This window comes from Pholis gunnellus (assembly GCF_910591455.1).
Source record: "Pholis gunnellus genome assembly, chromosome: 1".
NCBI classification, from domain to species: domain Eukaryota; kingdom Metazoa; phylum Chordata; class Actinopteri; order Perciformes; family Pholidae; genus Pholis; species Pholis gunnellus.
The window spans coordinates 10,377,493-10,398,537 of record NC_136528.1 but is presented as its reverse complement, the minus strand read 5'-3'; the positions used below and the strand labels follow the sequence as shown (position 1 = coordinate 10,398,537).

General features: G+C 44.4%; 1 protein-coding gene across 2 annotated transcripts in view; it reads right to left on the bottom strand.

Annotated features, from left to right (window-relative positions):
- znf609b (zinc finger protein 609b) overlaps positions 1-21,045 on the bottom strand; it is a 67,676-nt gene that overhangs the window by 5,436 nt on the left and 41,195 nt on the right. For both annotated transcript variants that reach the window (XM_079158565.1, XM_079158566.1), the window contains exons 3-6: positions 16,443-16,668; positions 6,076-6,163; positions 1,521-3,984; positions 1,024-1,393 (exon numbers count right to left, since the gene is read on the bottom strand). In XM_079158565.1, coding sequence (XP_079014691.1) covers positions 1,024-1,393; positions 1,521-3,984; positions 6,076-6,163; positions 16,443-16,668 — 3,148 coding nt within the window. The remainder of the gene's footprint in view (positions 1-1,023; positions 1,394-1,520; positions 3,985-6,075; positions 6,164-16,442; positions 16,669-21,045) is intronic.

Here is a 21,045-nt window from a genome sequence, read left to right as displayed (position 1 = left end):
ATTTGGACTGCTGGACTCAATGTCACATCTGCCTAATATCCAGGTACCGACAGTTAAACAGTCTCATACCAGCCTTATTGTATCTAAATGGGATTATTTTGATCTTGGAAATGAAAAAGTTGACCACAACTGCAGAATTTGGCATCTTCATTTCATGTAAAAAGGTGAAAAAGGAGAAGCATTTTTCTCTATGCAAACTATCAACATTGTGGTTGCCATACCTGGTCTGGTGGTGGACACACGTATACTATATTCTTTGGGCAACATATATCAGGAGGATTTTGCCAACCCCCTCAATATTTCTGGAAGAAAACCTTTTCAAGTATATGTCATTTTCCATATCTAATAATCCTGTTCAGAACCACAAAATCAATCCTCTATTGACTCGACCTATCCAAGTTCCTTGCAGATTACTCCCATGCTGTGCTTTGCCCCCATTAAGCTCCACCAAATTATCGTCATCATCATCAGTTATTTCATGCTGCTTTACCGTTTTCAAACGTAACTGCAATTTCTAGTAAAACAAACATTTCTGCAAATTACATCAGAGTTTTATGCAGAAAATTGAAATTATCACAAAAAAACCCAGAGATCCTGCTGAGACAAGCACATACAGTTATGATAGGCAATCTAAATCTGCAATAATAAACCCTTAGAGCCATTGTGTTCTCAAAAAGCAATGCATGCAACATGTAAGAGACATTTAAGTCTTGAAGCTATGTGGACTATGTTGCCTTTCCTTCATATTCCTTTCAATGGAGATAGGGTCAACAGCTTTATCACCATTGTAAATCAATGCTCATATTAGTCTGGCATGTATTTGAACCAAGAAACCACTGATGACTTGCACCAAATGAATGATTAAAGTCATTAGTCAAAAGAATATTACAGACTAGATGACTTTAGCTGGCTAATGTCACCAGCTCAAACTAATTAAAAAAAGGATGAAAGATAACTAATTATTCATACTGCATGTGCTTTCTTACTAGGAGTGTATTAAATATTGTTTGTCTAATGTCATACCTGGGTAATTCTGCATCATGACCGAGGGCATGCCCCTGTATCCGGGATGGTTGGGGTCATAGCCTTGTCCATAGGGGTAACCATGCATGTAGGGCATGTAGCCTTGGTGCTGTGCAAGTGGTGATGAGAACTGCATGTGGGGATTAGAACGAGAGTCTTTGCTCATGACCCGATGGTCCTCAGAAGTGATTCTGGGATCACTGCCCTCTTTGCCTTCCTCCTTAAGCCCACTTTGACTGTCCTTGGGCCTGGGCCGGTCATCCTTTATTTTCCGGTCGCGTTCCCGCTCTCTGTCCCTTTCATCTTTCCATCGAGGTTGTTGTTGTTGGTGTTCGTCTTCTGTTTGGGGCTTCTGGCCCTCGGGGTACTGCTGAAGGCGGTAAAGAAGGTCCAAGTCAGCACAAAACAGCATCTACATATTGAAATAATGCTAAAAAATTCTCACAACAGGTTCACAAGCATATATTCTAACACTGTTATACGAGATTGGTGTTTACCTGTCTGTACCACATGGCTTGCTCCATCCCTGCCTGACCCCTGGACTCCAGTGCTTGCTTGGAGTCCTCCTTTCCATGGTGGCCCCCTTCAGTCAGCTTCGTCTTTAGCCCCTCAGCTTGCTGGGACTTTGGGTCGTCCCCCTTTATGCTTCCAAGGGATTTGGAGGAGGGCTCAGAGGGCGAGTCCCTGGATTTGCTTGGGGGCTGCGATGTCTTTCCGAGGTCCGACTGACTTGGGGCTTTAGAGAGGCTTGGCGGCATTGGGCTCTTTTGTTTCCACTCCTCCTTCATGGAGGCTTCTCGTTCTTTTAAAGCTACGTCTGACTTCTTCTCAGCACGATGCTGTTCAGCCATCTGTCGCTGCCGTTCTTCACACTGTTGCCGGTAGGCTGGGTTGGTGTTAATCAAGTGGTTATGGTAGGCTTGATCGGGGTGGTATGCATATGGAGGGACATAAGCATACTGGTTGTAGTAAAGAGGTTGCATGTACATGTTAGATCGCTGTTGGATGACTGAGGGTTGCTGCTGCTGCTGCTGTTGCTGCTGCTGCTGTTGCTGTTGTTGCTGCTGCTGTTGTTGTTGTTGTTGTTGCTGCTGTTGCTGTTGTTGTTGTTGCTGCTGCTGTTGTTGCTGCTGCTGCTGTTGTTGCTGCTGTTGCTGCTGCTGTTGTTGTTGCTGCTGTTGTTGCTGCTGCTGCTGCTGGTTAAGAGCAATGATGTCAGGTTTGCGGTCTTCATGAACCTCAACTTTGACTTTTTCCTCAACTTGGTCATGGTCCTCTTCCCTTTTGATCTTAATTGGACCTTCAGCCCCTGGCGTGCCTGGATTGGGCCCACCAGGACTGGGGTTTACGTAATTGGGTGAGTAATAAGTGTCATAGCTGGGATAGTACGGGGAATCTTTGCTGGGTGTCGGGTTTGGAAAGAGCGCTTTTTTGACACTTTCCCTGACAGCTTGGTCCTCTGTCCTGACTTTGGCACCATCAGATTTTCCTTCACCATCCTCACCAGCATCTGAAATGTCTGAATATGCTGGGCTATTGGTTTTGACTGAGGAGTTGTCGGCACCATTCTGGTTTGCTGCGTGAAGTGGCGTGAGAGGCTGTGGCATCCCACTGCCATCTATTCGACTGGCTACACCAATGGATGGGCTAGGGGCATTGTCAGAAAAGCTGTAAATTTTGTCAGCCTCAGCCTTGATACTGGCCAAGCGACTCTGGTGAGGATCTGAGGAACCATTGAGGAGTCCTTCCCCCTTATTTGCTTGATCGGAAGTTTCAGGGTATGGAAGCTTCCCTTCCTCCTGTTTCCCTCCCTTTCCCGGCGGCTTGGGGCTGTCAGCCTCCTTCCCACCATCTTTTTTCTTCTTGTCTTTCTTCTTCTTGTCTTTAGAGCTACTTGAGGGAGGCTCTCCAATGGCAGGGGGTTTAGGCTGTGTGCCCTTCATTTGGGGACTCTTGGGAATCCCTTGTATCATTGGGGTAAGCCCCGGGGAAGAATTTGGGTTTCCTGGAGGAAAAGGATACATCTGCTGGGATGCTGTCGAGCCAGGGCCGACTGGCCGTGGTGACTTCATGTTTTTCTGAGCCATTTTCTCAGCCTTTGTGCCAGCCTTTTTAGACTTGTCTGATCCTCTCTTATCATCTATACCATCGTTACTGGCCTCATCAGTGAGGCATGGCCCATCCTCACACCCGTCCGTTGGGGTACCTCCCATTTCTGGATCTGTCTCAGCAAGTTTCTTTTTACTCTGCTTTGAACCAAACTTGCCAGGAGATGGGGAAGGACTTTGAGCATCAAAGTTCCTGCCTTTTGGAGTAACTGAACGTGCCGGAGACAAACATCCTTTCTGAGAGATAGACGCTCCATTACAGTTCCCTGGTTCAGGGTGGAGAGTCGAGTCCTCTCCATATTCACTGTCTCCATCTATTTCCAACTTTATGTCATCATCATTGTGGGCACGGGCTTGGTGGTACTTGAGACCATTGATGTGCTTGTACTTCTTGTTGCAGTTAGGATGTGGGCAGTCAATAAGAACTGGAGAGGGGCAGCTGCGATCGAGAGGAGGTGGAAGTGGCTCTGTCTTAATAGAAGGAATAGGGAGACCTGTTGGTCCCACACCACTGTTGGAGTTTGTCCGCATACGTTTGTTGCCTTTGGTGTCCTCTGAGCTGGAATTGGGTTCCATATCCGAGGCTGGTTTGAGCTTACGTTTTCCAGCTGGGGAGGGACTGGCCTTGATGTCCTCAGTGTTGCTGTTAGGTGGGGTGCGGCGCTCTGATGGTGTCTGGCTGCCCCTCCGGCCCTTGCTGTTAGAGGCAGCGCGCGTCTTGTTGTTGGTGGTGCCCTTGTTGTCTGATGAGTTGCTGTTCTCATTGATAGGGGTGTTACTATTCGGTCTCATCCGCTTACCTCGACCACGGCCATTCCTCATCTCCAGATCGCTTGTTGGGGATTCACAAAATCTGCAAGAGTGGCAAAACAAACGTATAAGAATTAGTGATGGTTGATTTTCATACAACTCAGCACTTTAGTTTAGCTTCTTAGATGATAGAATGGAAAAACAGCTACTCATTCATTCTTTAATTAACATTGCTGTTGGGACTGAATAATACAATGCCAATAGAATCTTGAATTTATTTAACTCCTTCACCTACATTGTCACTGGTGCAGTCAATTGTTTTATCTGTGTGTAAGTGATCTTTTGTAAAATACACTTGTACCTGTAAGGTCCAGATGTGTGTTCACAGGTACTGTGTAAACCTCTGTTACCCTCATTATCTGCTAGGTACAGAACCAAAACATTTGATTCTTAAGGTAACGGTGGAAAAAGATTTTGGCAACGGTTATGCTCTCTAAAGGCCTTTAAACCTATGCTTTAGAAAATATTACTGTTCATCACTATTCAAGACATTTATACAAGATGCTATTTCTCTGCTTGACCTTTCTAAAGTTTGTTATATTTTGATTGGGAGTCTTCCATACGGTGTTACTTACTGCACTGCCATGCCAAATGACATGTCACAATTACACATCGTCTCTTAGGAAATTAAGAAATTAAGTCATAATAGTAATACCAATGATGACAATACTCTGGGGTTTAAGTCTTTCTGAATCCAGAACCCCTAATAAACAATGGCAATGATAGCAAAATACTGTATGTACGCCATTGTTTTGTCCCTGTCCTCTCATAACATACCAATCGAATATTTTGTGCACAGTAAGTGAGTAAGTACTTTGTACAAAGCCACATGACAACTCAAAGGCAGGTAAACATCATTTGATAAGACAGCAGTGAACAGTCTAGCTGCTTTGTAATCAAAACTACGCGTCACTGAAATACTTAGAATAGCAGTTTGGCATTATCTCTCCATAACAGTAATGTAATTATCTTTCTGCACAGCAGTGAAGGTTAGGAATCTGTGTCAAAGAGAGACACCGGGCTGGTATGACTCACAGCTTCCTCTACAAGTCTCTCCAAACAATTTCAACCCCAGCAGGGGATGTGAATACATCCATAGTCTGGCAGTGGTAGAAGAATTTAGACTCATTACAAGCCCAAGTTTATATTCAGTCCGCTGAAAGCTTCCTGAATTATTCATGGTGTGTCCCTAATGTAGTCGTACTGCAAACTGTACGACTATCTTGGTCCAAATACAGCCCAGCAAACCTCACTTACTGTGCAAACCTCACTTACTGAACATTATTGTGATATACTGTGATACATTAGTGTGATGCAGCCTCTCCTTGTTTTCCATTAGCCAGGCTTTAATCTTGATTTTTTTTTTTTTTCCCATTGCACTTAACCATGCATTTCAAATATAGATTTATATTTACATTTAGATTCAGTGCAGGTGCCCTAAATCAAAGCAAGTGCTTGGCAATGTATTTCACACGACCTGTGTATTTTGCATAACAAAGGGAAATACCCAGAAATTACAAACACCTTAAGCTACTGCCAACATAACACTGATCTAAGAAATTGCAGCCTTGGTGATAAAGAATGTTATACAGTGTTGACGAAAAGCTATTAGTCCAATAATTGGATTCTGCAATCTGGCTTGTTAGAGTAGCTTTCTATTTCCACTACTTCCTCCTGGGATACCAGCCGATTGCCAATGAATCCCGTTTCCCCACACTCCAGATAGAGGCTCACATGTACTTGAAAGGTCCAGCTGCACACGAGCAAGTTTGTGCATTAGGCCGTATATCCTTGAGCTGATGGTACTACAGCAGATTCATATCACACAGAATGTGAAAAGGTTAAGAGACCAAGTGCAGCTTGGATAGAGAGACTGCATCAATGATTCATGGAAATCCTGACTTTTCTTTTCCTCTACCTTGACATTTACAACTACCATGTGCGACAGTAAATTCTTTGTAAAAGTGCAAATAGCTTGAAAAACCGGTGAGTGTAGCTTTAGTTTGAACAACACCACACAGGTGATGTACCATTAACAGAACAAGTGCAGATTAGATGATGCATATTTAGATATTGCTATGTCACTCTGCTTTCTCAGGTTGAAATAAGAACCGAACAGAGGAATGCTGCTTACCTGGGGGGGGCCCAGTCATGCCGTGTGCAGTCCAACAGGGTGCCCACATATGTCTTGTTTCTCCAAGTGACATTGACCACCAGCATGCCTGTGAGACGAGGAAACAAAGAGCCCATTTATTTTGTGCTAACTCTGACGACAGAAAAATAACATAGGATCACAGGAAAGAATGTTTTACAGGAAGTAAAAAGTGCATTGTGGCTGCTGCATCAATGCGTTGATCTTTGCTAAAGGGTGTCACATGCCAGACAGTTAGAGAAGTCAAAGATCCTTTTTTAATCTTCTTCACACAGTAAAGCCGCAGGGGCAAGACTGACTGATATCTTCTAAATGACTTTGAACAGACTCGACTGCAGTCGGTCCTTTATAACCTGTTTAAGATACTGGTGGAAGGTCTCACTAAGAATGATCACTCCGGGGTTACCGGGGAATATTCGCTCAACACCCTTTCCATTTAAATAAGCCGTCTCACAGTGCAGGACATTTCCCTGAAGGAGAATTATTTGGAGGCAAATATTTTTTTTTTGCAGTCCTCTATCTCACTTTGCAGCCCAGAAATTCACTACCTTGGGGAGAATAGGAATCTACTACTAAGGCTTCTAAAAAGACAAACAAACAAGCTCCTGGGTTAAACCAATTCAACGCGAATGGTTCAGTTTGACAGACTGCGACCAAGAGTGCGAGAGAAGCTCCTCGACTTCACTGGTATTGCTGCAATCTGTCACACTTAGACGCTTCTGTGTTGCCATTTGGCGAGTGTGAAGTTGGTGGCACTCGGTGTGAGCTACACTATCCGACCTGCACTTGAGTGCGATACCCGACCTCACATTTAAAAAATCTAAAATTAGTTCCAGGAGACCGCACGGCTCTCTATGTATGTTTCTCCTTAAGACACCAAATACTTTTCATCAGCTTGTCATTAAAATGTCATATTAAGTATGCATATTAGTACAAAACCACACAAGTGAAACCCTGCAGTAAACACAATTCATGTAAATGCAAAAAAAAAAAAAAAAAAACTCATAGCACAGAGTGGACGGCAGGCCAGAGGCAGATGAATGGTAATTTGCAGCTTTTGCACGCAAATTCAAAAATAAATCACCCACCGAACAGCTTCAGAGGATTAGGCGCAACGACCATGCACAAGAACATTCTGTAATTTATTGCCCCCACCATCCCCTCCCCCGCCCTCACTCCCCCGGTGGTGACCTCAGCTTGCCACTTCAGCACTGCAGAGAAACTGGAGGCTGCAGTGAGCTAACTTATCTAATGGCACAGGAATGCTGGCTGGCAGCTTCCGTCCCTCGGAGCATTTTATTAGCTTAGGAAACCTCTCTCGCTCACCCCATTTTCCCTCTCTCCTTCACCCTCACTTCCTCTTTTCAACGGTATAGCCATCCGCCGCTTACAATCTTTCCCCCCCTCCTACACACAAGTCACAGTTCAGACCTCATTTTTCTCCTGCTGCCTCTGGCATAAAGCGGCGAGTGCATGGGGCGGTTATATATGTTTACAGGAACCTGCTGACACTTGGCCACGCGTCTCTTCCTTCACTCTATGGCCTGAAAACATGAGCGCCGGGTCGAGGCTGGATCCAACTGCAAATGTCGTTGAGGAGAGGTTCTCGAGCTCAGCTTTCTGTCACATTAAAAGAACACAGGCCTTTTCTAAAACGCCTTCAACAGCCCGCCCCCCTAAGCTCTCCAAACACTCCAGCACAAAATGGCTCTGGCAGCTGGTTGTGGCAGGATGTAAATCAAGGCAGGGCAAATGAATGAGTCGTCTTTCATGATGCGCGGCATAGAGTCCTCCTTGCTTTCTCTGGCTTGGGGAGGGTTTAGAAATTCTACCAGGAGTTGTTAAAAGGTCTTTAATGATTTTTAAATTAGCATCAGACTGTGTCCTCACTTCAGTGGCTGTGACAATGGACGAGCATTGTTTCTGTTGCCAGTACTATAATTACAAATATTCTTTTTTTTTTTGAAGAATGAAGACATTTTAACCACCCTGTTTTATTTTTCTACCTTTGGAGAACGCCAGGCTTTTTTGTTATCCACTCACAGATTTCCTCACGCTCAGTGAAGCTGAATGAGGAGTATCTCAAAGACTGCAAAGGTTTTCTTTTACGTGTCTCAGGTCTGACCTTTGGTTCAGATATCAAGGACTTTCACAGTGTTGTTCTGAAGGAATCCGCTGGTGTATTTGGCTGCTTGATACGGATCACTGTCCTGTTGCAACATGAATCTTTGTATCGGGTTTCCCTGAGGAAGTCCCCTGTATTTTCCTCACGTACAACTCGTTTAGGTGTCTGCCGGAGAAAAATAGCCCACATCGTAGTTAAACATATATATATATATATATATATATATATATAAATATAACCGAACTCTGAATAAGATATTTCTGTACAACCAAAATGGTTACAATGAACTTTCATGAACTAAAAACACACCGTGAAAGCTTTTAAGTTGTAAGACAAAAACGCAGACAACGACGTGATAGCAACCCGTCAATCACAGTGTAGCCCCGCCCTAAAGCGTTCCCTGCTTTATGATCAATGTCAATCTAAATGGACCATAATTTACAAAAAAAAACACCACACTGTGTTGGAGAAGACCTGAAATTAGCGATTGAGACCATGAACCTATGTTTACAATGTTTACTGAGGGAATAAATCAAGTGAGGAGCCATTTTCTCATATAGATTCAATACAATCAGATTTCTTATTGCAACCAGAGGAGTCGCCCCTTGCTGGCTATTATGAAAGAATGCACGTTTCAGGCACTTTGGCTTCACTTTTCCGACCCGGAGGTTGCAGACTGTTCCTGTGCCATCAGTGGCATAAGGTGAGTAAACATCTCAATCATTAAGCACCCTTTAAAAGTAAACATATTGGATATGTACCAACACATGACATATATACATCTACCATCACTAACAAATAAGCTACAAAAAAACCCTGTAAAACTCAACACTATAGGCCGATAGCTCAATTTCTTTACTTCAAACTGGATCTTTGTCGTGCCTTTTGTAGACTCTGTGCACGTGTTTTCCCCCCAACACTGGTGTTCTTCTGGCCACCCTCCCATGTTGAAGCCGAGGAGCTCTGTAATCCAGTCAGGATTGGCTTCTGGGTCACCTCAGATCTCTGCCTCGGCAATACTTTCTGTGAATGCTAATAAAGTAGTTCCTTGAACGTTATGTGGGAGATCTCAAGGACATTCAAAGAAATGGCGACGCGTCGTAACTCAAATAAGAATGGACCTAAAAAAAAACAAGAAATGCTTACCGACTCAAAATGTAGCAGCGCTTCATGTTTAATTAAGATGTTTTAAGAAGAAAAGCTAAATGTCTATTTTCAGAGCGTATAGCTCACTGAAACTAAAAGCGTCAGACCGAGTTATCGTTTCATATTCCTCATCTCAGGGACAAGTTAAAAGGGTTTTCACCGCTCGCATTCATTTTCAAAGCCACATTACTCAACTCTGAAAAGTCTGGAGGTAAACACATCAGTTCCACCTTGCATACAAACGTAGTAGTTTGTAGAAGTAGGGTCTAATCTGGACCCCGATTCTGATTGATTGATTATCAAAAACAATCTTTTTATATTAATTAACAAACAATCCTTCAATTCTTGATTCTGACTTATCAAACAATGAATTGATGTGTTGATTGAACATCCATTGGTTGGAAAAGGAAACGGGAGGTAGTGGTTAAAAATTGGGATGCTTTTAGAGAAGGAACCCTTTTTAAATAATAATTCATAACAGTTCTAGTTTACCAAAAACATTTCACATAATTAACAACACATTGTTTTTAATGGACTACTTAATAATGTCTGTTGTGAATTCATAGACTTTCTTGGCGATATCATAAAAGTGTGCTCAAGGGTATGCAAAAAGATTAAGATTAGGTTTCAATGCTGAAAGCCATTTAAATGTATCTGCTCACTTTCATCCGAGGAATAATTTCCAAGCTGTCGGGACAAAGATGTAAACGCCAAGTGTGTCTAAACATGGAAAGCCCCTCGACAAAACAACCCAAACAAAATGTCCCTGTGGCAGAAAGCAAATTACACAAGAAACTGAAATGACTTTCCGTGAACGATCACTTGTTTGCACGCGGGGAAATTACATATCCCTGTTTGTGCGAGCGACGATCTCCCTCTTCACTCACTACGTTTGTTTCCGAGTAAGAAACGACTGATTTGGAGAGAAACCCCGGTTCCCCCTCACCCACACCCCCTTTGTGTGAGCCTTATTAGGGTCACTCATGACAGCTGAGTGAAGCCCACATTACTGCGTAGGAACTGGCCGGCTCATTTCCTTTCAATGCCGCCGAACAACACATGGCAGCGCCTCCTTACGCACCGAACTCTGCCGCGTACTTGTGTGGGATTACTTGAACAAGAGGGCAATGTTGGGGGACAAATGAAGTCAGGAGTAGGTTTGTCTGCTGCATGGGTGACTGCCCCCTCCCCCCTCTTTAACACATTTCATTAGGTTACATTGGGGCCAGGATATCGGGCCCTCTGCTGCTGCCGATGGCCACGTGGTTCACTGGCTGACCTCTGCTCGGCTTCAGCTCAACAGGAACTCAGCGGGGTTAACGGCATTTTCACTGACTGACCTCGTCAAAATGCCTTTGTTATCTTTGAAAATGGTAGCCCACTTCTGTGTATCTTCATTATACGACTGTTAAATTTAAATGTGCCTGATCAAAACAAGGAAAGTCTTGATCACACTTATGTGAACAATCACCAGCAGTCAGTGATTATTGACAGATTGTTAGTTCGTATCCTCAGAGAAAACAGCTCTTTTCTTATCCCCCCCATCTTCTCTGCCCTCAAAGCACCACTCATATTAAAGTTGCATGTTGACAAGAAAGTGAGAACAATGAGGGGGAAAAAAACAGTGTCAGTGTTTATTACGGAGAGGAGATAGAAGATAGCCGGGTGCTGCCACGAGCAATAACTATAACGTTGATAAATGAAGCGTTTGAGTGTTCAACTGTCTGAGCGTGTTTCTGACAGTCCATTTTAAGAGAGCCACTGCACGCGCGGCGCATAAAGCGAAGCCGAGCTTGTCCGGTTATGTCAGAGTCAGAATACTTGGTCCTGGAACTGACCTTATCTTCAATCCTCGGCACACAGGAGTTTAGCATGATTTACAAGAGTCACGTTCAGCACTCGAGGTGCTGGTGATACAAGGGAGCCTGTGTGTGTGTGTTAAAGTAACATAAATGATTGGTCGATTAGCTGATTAGTTGACGTAAATAAGATTAAGATAAATAAGATCGGCAACTATTTTGATTAAATTATCTTTTGAAGTCATTTTTCAGGTAGAAATGCACAAAGCGCTGCTAATCGCAGCAGCCAAATGATTTGCTGAATTTGGGTTTTGGACTAGGCTCAGGCTTCCATGGCGGTTTATCACTAGGTAATGTTGTTTATCATGGTATTCAATCTTTTTCTGCTTCGTAATCCCCGTCATGAATCTGCTGTTTTCACAGTTTCACAACTGCCTTCAGTAAAGAAAGGCCAACTGTTGTGCCAACCTTTATTGGGAGAGAGTTCAGTTTGCTGCACATAGTGAAGGAAAAAAGTGAAATAGCTTGAAGTTTTGACATTTTCTGACAGATGATTAATCAATTAATCTCAAACAATAAGTGTCAGATGAATAGGTAATATATAATATATTTGTGTTAGCTGTAGCCCTACTATACTTTTTTAGAGAAAAAAGTATTACAAAGAAAAATAAAGTACTGATAAACACACAAATAACAAAAAGACACATCTTAGTAAGTATAGGTTTAGCACAGACGCTGTTATTTTGAAGTTTAGAGCGTTCAAGTGAGCCCCATCTGTAAAGTTCAGGCTGCATTCCGGTTCATGAGAGGTAAAAGTGCAAAGTCACTCTCACTGACAAGAATAACAGCCTGTGAGAAGGTCAATTCTCTCAAACCACTGAGAGGCAAAGGAAGGGAGCATTAGTATGCTGCCCACATCGCCGCAGCATTATCAGCCTCATGCAGCAACTCTCCCTCCACAAAAAAACAAATCGGTACATGTACACTCTTACTATGGGAGTAGACCACAAAACGGAATGTAACATCTCCACCTTTACATGCATTTATTACTGTACATAATTTGTAGACGGGGCAAAGAGCAGTTTCCTTAAATGCCATCTGGGTAAATCCATAATCCCCTCTGTCAAAACAAACCCTCTGGTGTTTTCTCCTTATAGGAGATGTTGCTCAGATTAAGAGACAGGTCTGCCAACGGCGCATTACTCAAGCCCTCGTTGACGTGTATATAGCAAACATGATATCTCATGACAACCGCTGGCAAATACTACAGTTCCTCGAGGCATATGATTTACGTTTCAAGACCATTTAAGTGCTTGAAAATATGCAGTTGTCGGCCAACATGAATAGGAACCGAGTCTCTCTTCAGAGATTCGGGTTCACCGAGGCGCCATCTTGGTAACACCACCCGGGGACTAAATTTGTGACTAACAAGACAGGTCTCCTCCCCTCAAAGAATGCGAGTCCTCTATATCTTCCGTTCCTTGCAGAGTATTTCAACCACATATTTGGGAACACTGGTGAATTCTTTACAGCATGGGAGTGTTCCCCGGGAAATTGGCCACTTCCACTCTTGCCTAGTGAACGCTGATGAGGGTAAAGATTGTCTTGGTAGGAAAGTAAACACGGCGGATAAAAGTCTACAGGGTGGGATAGAGAAAGGAGAGGCGTATCACTTTTTGTTCTTTTCTTCTCAATATGTCCACCGTTACTTCTTCTCGCTCATTGGCCGGGCCGAGGGCTACAGGCTTCCTGGGAATGCTCCCTCTTATTTCAAGGACAGTTTCTATAGCGGGTTCACACAGAGCAGCCACCGCTCGCCTTTGTAAAAACATTTCAATGAGGCCACTGACAGGTGGTCTTCAAAAGAGCAAGGAGGCATAGCTGGCGAGTGAGCTACAGAGCCAAGTGCTCCTTTCATACAATATTCCTTTTCTCAACTCTCCTGACAGGGTTGAAGAAATACAGCATTAAAAAAAAAAACACACACGCACACATACACACACACACCTCTCAAATGTTTGTACAGGAATATCCGTTTCAGACTGACCTCTGTTCCAATCAGACGCCAAACCGCTCTTTCTAAAGCCAATGCGTGCAATGTTACAATGATGTAATGTATGTTGCATAAATAATCCACGAGACAAACATTTATCACAAACAGCCGGTTTTATTTTTCTATTAGGGAGCTTAGGAAGCTGTGGGACCAGCTTGGGGAGAAGCCTGCTGTGTACTGGAGGGTCGGGGGTGGGGGTGGGGGTGGGGGTTACTGGCATGGAGCTGAGTAGTGAGCAGTGTTAGCTGCAGTGTGAGGCCAAAGGGGCCCCCTCTGTGCTCCCTCTGCCCTGGAGCAGGAGCCAAGGCGTTCTGGGATGCGTTTCAAGAGCAATAAACTTCCCCAGCATTTTAGAGATGACATTTGGAGGTATCAGCATGCTAAGCCTGGGAGGGGTTGGCCCATCGCTCTGCCGACGCGACCCTGGGAGCTGCCACTGCCTCGCCTGCGCCGAGGGGATTTGTGTCAATGCCGGGGCCTTAAAATACCACGCTCCCCCCCTTTCCTCCCGTCTACGCTTCACTCGTCCCCAGACTGACTTGAATGACACAAATTCACTTTCCCTTCACCTCATAATATCCATCTATTCTCCTGCACGGGACTAAACACATCAACTTGTAATGTTTTGTGATTATTAAGTGTTATTTTGCAGTCCTCATTCAGTCCAGCCATCATCCAGATTCAGCTGAAAGGCTACATATGTGCTTGAATTACTAAATGCATCGGGCCTCATCAGACGAGATTCTTGTCAGCTCTGACCAAAGGTGCGGCTTCTGTGATTGCATTTTGTTCGGTGTCGCTTGCTTCCTCCTCATCTGTTTCTCTCTCTCTCTCTCTCTCTGGCACTCGGTGAGCCAGGGTGAGGCACAGACAATTACTGGGAGCCTGTTGTTCATTTACTCCCACAAGGCCGAGAGGCGGAGGTGATGAAGCAGCTGTTGGTTGGCATGCTAAATGAAACGAGCACACACACGCACACACACACACACACACACACACACAGTGCATGCCTAAACAGCTCTGTGTGAGACTTGTCATGCAGAGAAGTGGGGGGACTGCTCAGCCTCACTGCTAATCAGGATGCCTCTCTGCTGTTTCTTTGGGGCCCTCTGTTTGTTGCTCTTCCCTGGTACTCTGATCTGCTTGATTTCCTCATTTGGTTCTCATTTGCTCAGTTGCACCACAATAAGAGAAGTCTGCTTTCACGGTTCTCTCAGGGAGAAAATCGGCAGAGTGGCAGCGCAGCCTCTTTCATTTGAGAGGTAGCCAGTGGGCTGTTTGGGGCTCGTACCATTAAAACGACGTCGAACGAACACACATCTCTGTGTTGTTCAATGTAGTGTGCGAAACGTAATATGACGGAGGCTATTGAGAAATGCCTCCTTGGAAACTACAGATTCAATCTTGTATTTTAGGAGCACTGACTACACTGATGGCTGCTTCTGACGGCTAAAACTGACAAATTACATATCTGGTACGGATTCAGGAACAGCTCACGTTTCAGCTACAACAGAGTTCTGGAAAAAAGCTGAAGCTGATTTTGTGTCTTCAAACAGCAAAACACATACCAGACAACTGAGGGAGGCTCCATAGTTCCAGGTCTGAAATATATCTCTTCATCCTTTATCACATGATAAAGGAAAAAAAAGAAAAACTTCAAAGAGAGGGAAGTGGGTTAGCTTCACTCGTTCCAACAGCTCTGATGGCCGTAACAACCTGTGCGCTACACCTGCAGAGTGCCCCCCCCCCACCTCTCCACCATACCACTTTAAAACCACTCAAAAGCTCCCACCAGCCTCCACCCCACTGAGCCGGATAGAGTAGAATCAGAAGAAAACACAGCCCCATCAGGCCAAACCACTACCTCTTTCAGCCAAAATAGCAGCTTTGAGAGAGTGAGTGCAGGCAAAGGACAGACTTGGACAGGGAAAGGAAAGGGGGCAGGGCGAGGGGGGGGGGGGGGGGGGGGTCAATCACTCTGTGGGAGGCAGAGAACGAGGGAGCACAAACATAGTACTGGTGTTGGCTCTGAGCCATGTTTGTGTCACTAACAGAAGTAGCCTTGTCTGTCTCCCCCTCCCCCCACAAACCCCCTGCCTTGCACTCCTTCTCTCCCAGTTTGCTTGGAAACAGAGTCAAGGGGTGACCGGCTGGATGCTTGGTAACAGGGGGGAAAAAAAAGGGCTGCAATAGAGAGGAGAACAGGGGTGAATCTGACACGGCCCAGGGCCGGAGCAAAAATCAGAAAGAAAGAAAGAAAGAAAGAAAGAAAGAAAGAAAGAAAGAAAGAAAGAAAGAAAGAAAGAGAGAGAGAGAGAGAGAGAGAGAGAGAGAGAGAGAGAGAGAGAGAGAGAGAGAGAGAGAGAGAGAGAGAGAGAGAGAGAGAGAGAGAGAGAGAGGGGGAAAAAAGCCACTCAATAGCAGGGACTGTGCTTTGGGAATGTTGATGAGGACCTTTTTTTCTGTTGGGTTCCTCCAAGTGAACCAACGAGCAGCTCTGTGGATGTGTGGGCGATTTGTACTCAGCATGCCCGCAGAGAGACCGAGCGTGAGCTGCTTTGAAGATTAGGTGTTTGCATTATTTCACATGCGCGACAGAAAAAGGAGGGCGGGTTTTTCAGACCCAGCAGAACCCGATAGTGCTAGTGATACATCTTAAAATTAAATAAACTGAATGTGGCTTCGATCAAAAGGGGGGAGCTGAGAGTTTGAGATTTCACTCGGACTGCAATGCAGGAAAAGGAGCCAACTATAGTCCCAAATGGCAGCCTTGCAAAAATAAGTGCTTTGTGTTATGAGGCATGTTGTTGCTGAGAGCAGATATCTCTGTGCAACAAACTCCCGTCTGCGTACTCCCGAGCAAAAAAACAAATCAAGGCCACCTAAGAACTGCCTGCCAACTACTATTCTTGTTGGCAATACTATGCAGCATGTGGGCTGTTAAAGCACGCATTAGTACCACCAGCTCCTGAGGCAGTCAGGGCATATCCAATTACATTTAAGCAGGCGAAATATGTACCATAATGACAGCAAGATGATTATTTCTTTAGACGACAGAGGCTTCACTAAAGCCTTGAAAAACCAATACCTCTTTGACGTCTTCGTGCAACCATACTGGCTGTGTAAATAAAAACGTACCCACATATTTGTAGCTTTTTTTCTCCCCCCTTTTACAATCCAGGACTCATTTGTTCCACTAAACAGCATGTTAAACCGCTCCACTTACCGTCTTCAGTTTCCTGCCACACGATGCCTTCGAGATTGACACTCGTACCGGGCTCGCAGGGCCCCAAGCACTCGGGTTCGGTAGCCAGGGCCACGTCAGATGTGTTCACGGCCACCGAGCGTGTGCGCACCATTATCTGCTCACACGGCGAGGAAATCTCACTGTTGCCTACTGTGGCCAGGAGGTGAAGGGGGGGAGGAGCTGGCGTGGAGACAGGAGATTCCATCTGTGGAGAGGGAAGTGGGGGGTTTGAGAGAAAGAGAGAGAGAGAGAGAGAGAGAGAAGGAAGCACATGAGACACTTCAGAACCACTGTACAAACACGTGTGTGAAGATGCAACCAGCGGATGCCACAATGAAGGCATCTGCACGGAAGTCATGCGAGTACGCTGCTGGCTGGCAATCTTAAACCAGAGCAAGAGTGATGCAGCACTTAGTGTTGTAATAGACTTCTGTGTCTTTCCTCAACCTTAGAGGTGATTAGGAGGCAGGGGAGACAGGGAGGGACATGTGAACTGCTTTGACTACTGTGGAAGAACAGAATTAGTTATGCAGGATTGGTCAAACAGCCCCTCCCCCAGCTTTCCCTCCCTCGCACGCCGCCGAGCGAGACCCGTGACACCGAATCATCTCGCGGGCCGATCACTCATTAGTTCCCTCGACTAAAGAGCCAGTTGCGGTGAGGGAGCGGGCTGCTGAGGGTCAGTAATTGATTCCACCTGTTCTGACACACTGTGACAGCAGCGAAGAGACAGCGGGCCGACGTGGAAAAAAAACCTGAAAAGGAACAGGAAGGGAGGGAGCCGATGAGCACGCCAGAGACAACTGGAGGAAGAGAAGTGTGTAGGCGGAAAAGAGCCGGAGAGAGGAAGACTAATGGTGATTTAAGGGCCACGGTGACACCGGGCTTAGTGCTCCTCGTTCAAGGCAGTCGACATTAAAGCGCTCCAAATCATTAGCACTGAACTGCAGGAGGATTGCCCCGCCGCAGCCAACACCACACATTTATTAATTGGGTATAAACCCATTCAGTGCTCGGGCATACGCTGCCAATGCTGGATCCCATTAGACTTAGAAGACAAAAAATAATAATTGACACGTTGGCTCATGAGCCTGTGTGCCCTTTAAATAATAGTTTTAATCTACTTACTGTTCCTAATGGAGCATGATGTGGGGAACTCCGAGTTACTGCTCAATCCTGATCAATGTGGGGATGAAAATGTTGGTACAATGTCATGGTCCCCAGAAGATGTATCCCAATGATTGCTTATCCCACTTGATGTCTCCTCTAGCGCCACTAGTGGGTCTAATATTTAATGAATCGTAAGAAAAATCTCAGCATTTACTAGATGGACTAGTACCAAATTTTCATTCATGGTTCCCAGATGATGAATTCTACTTTCGATTAGTCCATTGACCAAAAAACCTATAAAACTACTGACATTTAGCCTTCACTGTACTTGGTATGAACCTGCATTTAGTGCTTTTAGAGTGGCATACAAACATCACTAGGATGCTCTGTTACGACATTTAGACTAAACTTGCAATCATGCAAAAGCAAAGGCTTACTATGATAACCGACCGAATAAAAGCATAAACTGTGTCAGGAAGACGGATGAGAAAGATTAGCATTTAAATATTATTATGTTGTGTCTCCATTCAAGATGTATTTTTAAAACATACGATTCTGAATTCATTTCTGTCAATTTGAATGAGCTTGATTATTTGAGATTGAGAATGTGATTGATCGTGATCTATAAATCTAATTATTTCAGAGCGATACGGCCATGAATTACGCCATGTGACACATTTTAGATCAATCAGCGAATGAGGAAACGAAATCCGCCATGAACCGAGTGCTTTGAAAAACCAAAACATTAGTCCCTGATGAAATTTAATATTAGCTCAAGACTTGTCATCACGGAAGCTCCATATTTCATGGTTTACAGAAATGAGCGTGGATAGGCCCGTTCCTCCCGGTGCTCAAGAGGACGAGCAAATTAATGTGTGCAGGCGAGCGACGGAGAGCGAGGCCCTAACGACATCGTAATCACCGCGTGTCAGTCTCTGATGCACGATGTGGCCGAGCTGCAGGCCGGCTGAGTGAATGAGACGGGACAGGTAATCACCCGAGCTGTCACCGCACACTGTTCCCTTATGGAGACGCAGAGAGCCGCAGACATGACCACACAATGAACCCGCCTTCACAGTGACAGCCACCGGTGAAAGGTGCACACAGGTTCACGCAGAGCCTCCTCGAAATTGACTCGACTGAGGCGACTTAATAACGGCCTGGGAATAACCTTTCCTTAATTAAATTGTTAGGTTGGGTAGTAAGCTCGTATTATTAAGATTCACATTGTCAATTTCCTTCTTTCTTCTAGTGGGCCGTGCTCATCAATAGACTCAGAGGCCCAGGCGTATTAAGGACTCATGTACAGGTTTGTTTACTTAGTTGATCTACTGTCGGGTGAGAGTCGACATCTGTTCGCCTGCTTGTCTTTTGCTAAACATTGTTAAACCGACGACCTCTAGACTTCTACAGCAAACAACCAAACTTGGACAGGAGCTTCTTTTATTAATACCGTTTGTGTCGGCGACTCATCTGGAGACGACTGGAACCCCTCACAAGCCAGCCTTCAACTTCTTCCCTTTAGCCATTAGTATTTTCTCTATTAGCTAAAAAGTGACCGTAGTCGGGGCTACTAACTATTATTTTCATCACCAATAAATCTGCATACCCCTTTACTTGATTAGGACAACTAGTAAAAAATGACTAATGTCTGGTTTTGTCCAACCAACAGCCCAATACTAGAAAGACCTTTTCAGACGACATTAGCATTCTGAATGGGCCCTTTGTATTTCCTGTTGCATTATTTGCGAAAGCAACAGCTGACAGGAAGGAAACTTGGACCAAAGCTGTTGCCGTAGCACAGAACCGTAATGAAAAGGTCTATATTCAGTTTACAATGACCAAATAGAGAGAAACTGAAAGCTATTTTTGGCATTTTTCCTAAAAGAAATGACTGAAATGATTGATTACAAATTTTTTGTCCATCAACGACTCAATTAATCAACTAACTGCTGCAGCTCACGCTCACGTCTGATCAGGTGATCAGTAATAAAACCCAAATTTAAATGACAGGAGGCTAATAACATTTGGATGAATTAAAGAAAAGAACAAGTCAAGTGTTGAAGCAGAGTGAAGTTCAAGGATTCAGCCGGTTTTCCAAGAAAAGCCTTCTGACTCTCCCATTGATTTGTTTTAAAAACACTGAACGCTGGCGATTCCCAGGAGAATCCCATCCAATATTCCAGAAGTCGATACATGTTCTATGAATTAAATCATCTTGATGAAATTCACAGCCATGTCTTACATTTTCAGATTGAGTATAACCTTTCATTGATGGTCTTTGACTTCAACTTTACCACATAAATCCGGGTACCAAGCAAGCCAAAAAAAGACCGCAGAATTAAGTCTAATTGGGCTGTCCAATAAAAGAACCATTCTCTAATATGTGATGGTGTAAATGAATTAGAAGAGGACCACAACGGCTATGGGACCAGTGTACCATGTGCATGAACAGTGGCGCTCTATTTCCAAATTCTATCAATGGAGGAGTGAACAAAAGGACTTTCACTCTGAGGCTGCAGAATGTGAACCCACACGGGGAAATGCCTGACGTCTTGTCCGGGTTTTTTTTCCTCTTGAAAAAAACCCACATGCGACCGAACTACACAACTTGTCAAATTACACAAGGCTCAACTCGATGCTCAGCCGATGCCAAATTCCATGATTCCTTCCCTCCTTGCAAGACTTTACAAACGGATTTTTGAAATCTCCCCCTTAAAACCACACAATGCCTCAGTGTCACGCAAACCTTTTCTTAACTGAAACCCCATGCCGACTGCTGGAGAAAGCCACAACAGGCAAGAATAATGTCGAACTGACAGACAACAATCCTGTGAATCTGAAAGCACACCTCACGGCGCTGACAGAGGGAACTCGGCCTGGATTCGCAGCGATTACACAATAACTCACCCGCGGCAGACTAGAGACTCGCTGCACCCTTATTCTGGACACATTAACTTGGGCTTTAACTTGTTTATTAGAGTTGGGATTAAGAAACTGAGCACTGAGCTCGGGCGAGGATTACGAAAGGATTACTCTGCACTGGCATACGGAGACACCTGTCTTGGCTGTACTCACGACCGGGCGGTGCGGAGCTAGAAGACAGTTGACCAAATAATGCATTGTGGGGTTGCATAATTATAGTTGTTGTGTTTTTAATAAATAAATAGTCATCGCAATGTCAACTTACATGTTAAACACACTGAAAGACTGATATTGCACTCAGGGATTTGTTTTTTATTGGTGCTTTTTGTATTCAGTTCAATTTTCAATTTGTTCAATAGAAGAATATTGGAAATAATTCCCTTTCGTCTTTGTTTTGAGTTTGTTCAACTGAATACATCTTACATCTAAACTTTTGGAGACGTGGAAAAATGGCCGTTAATGTCACAAGAAATGAGCTGGATGATTTGTTTGTGTGGTTGAGTTTGTTCGTGTTAATCATACTGTCGTACTGGGGAGTGAACAAACA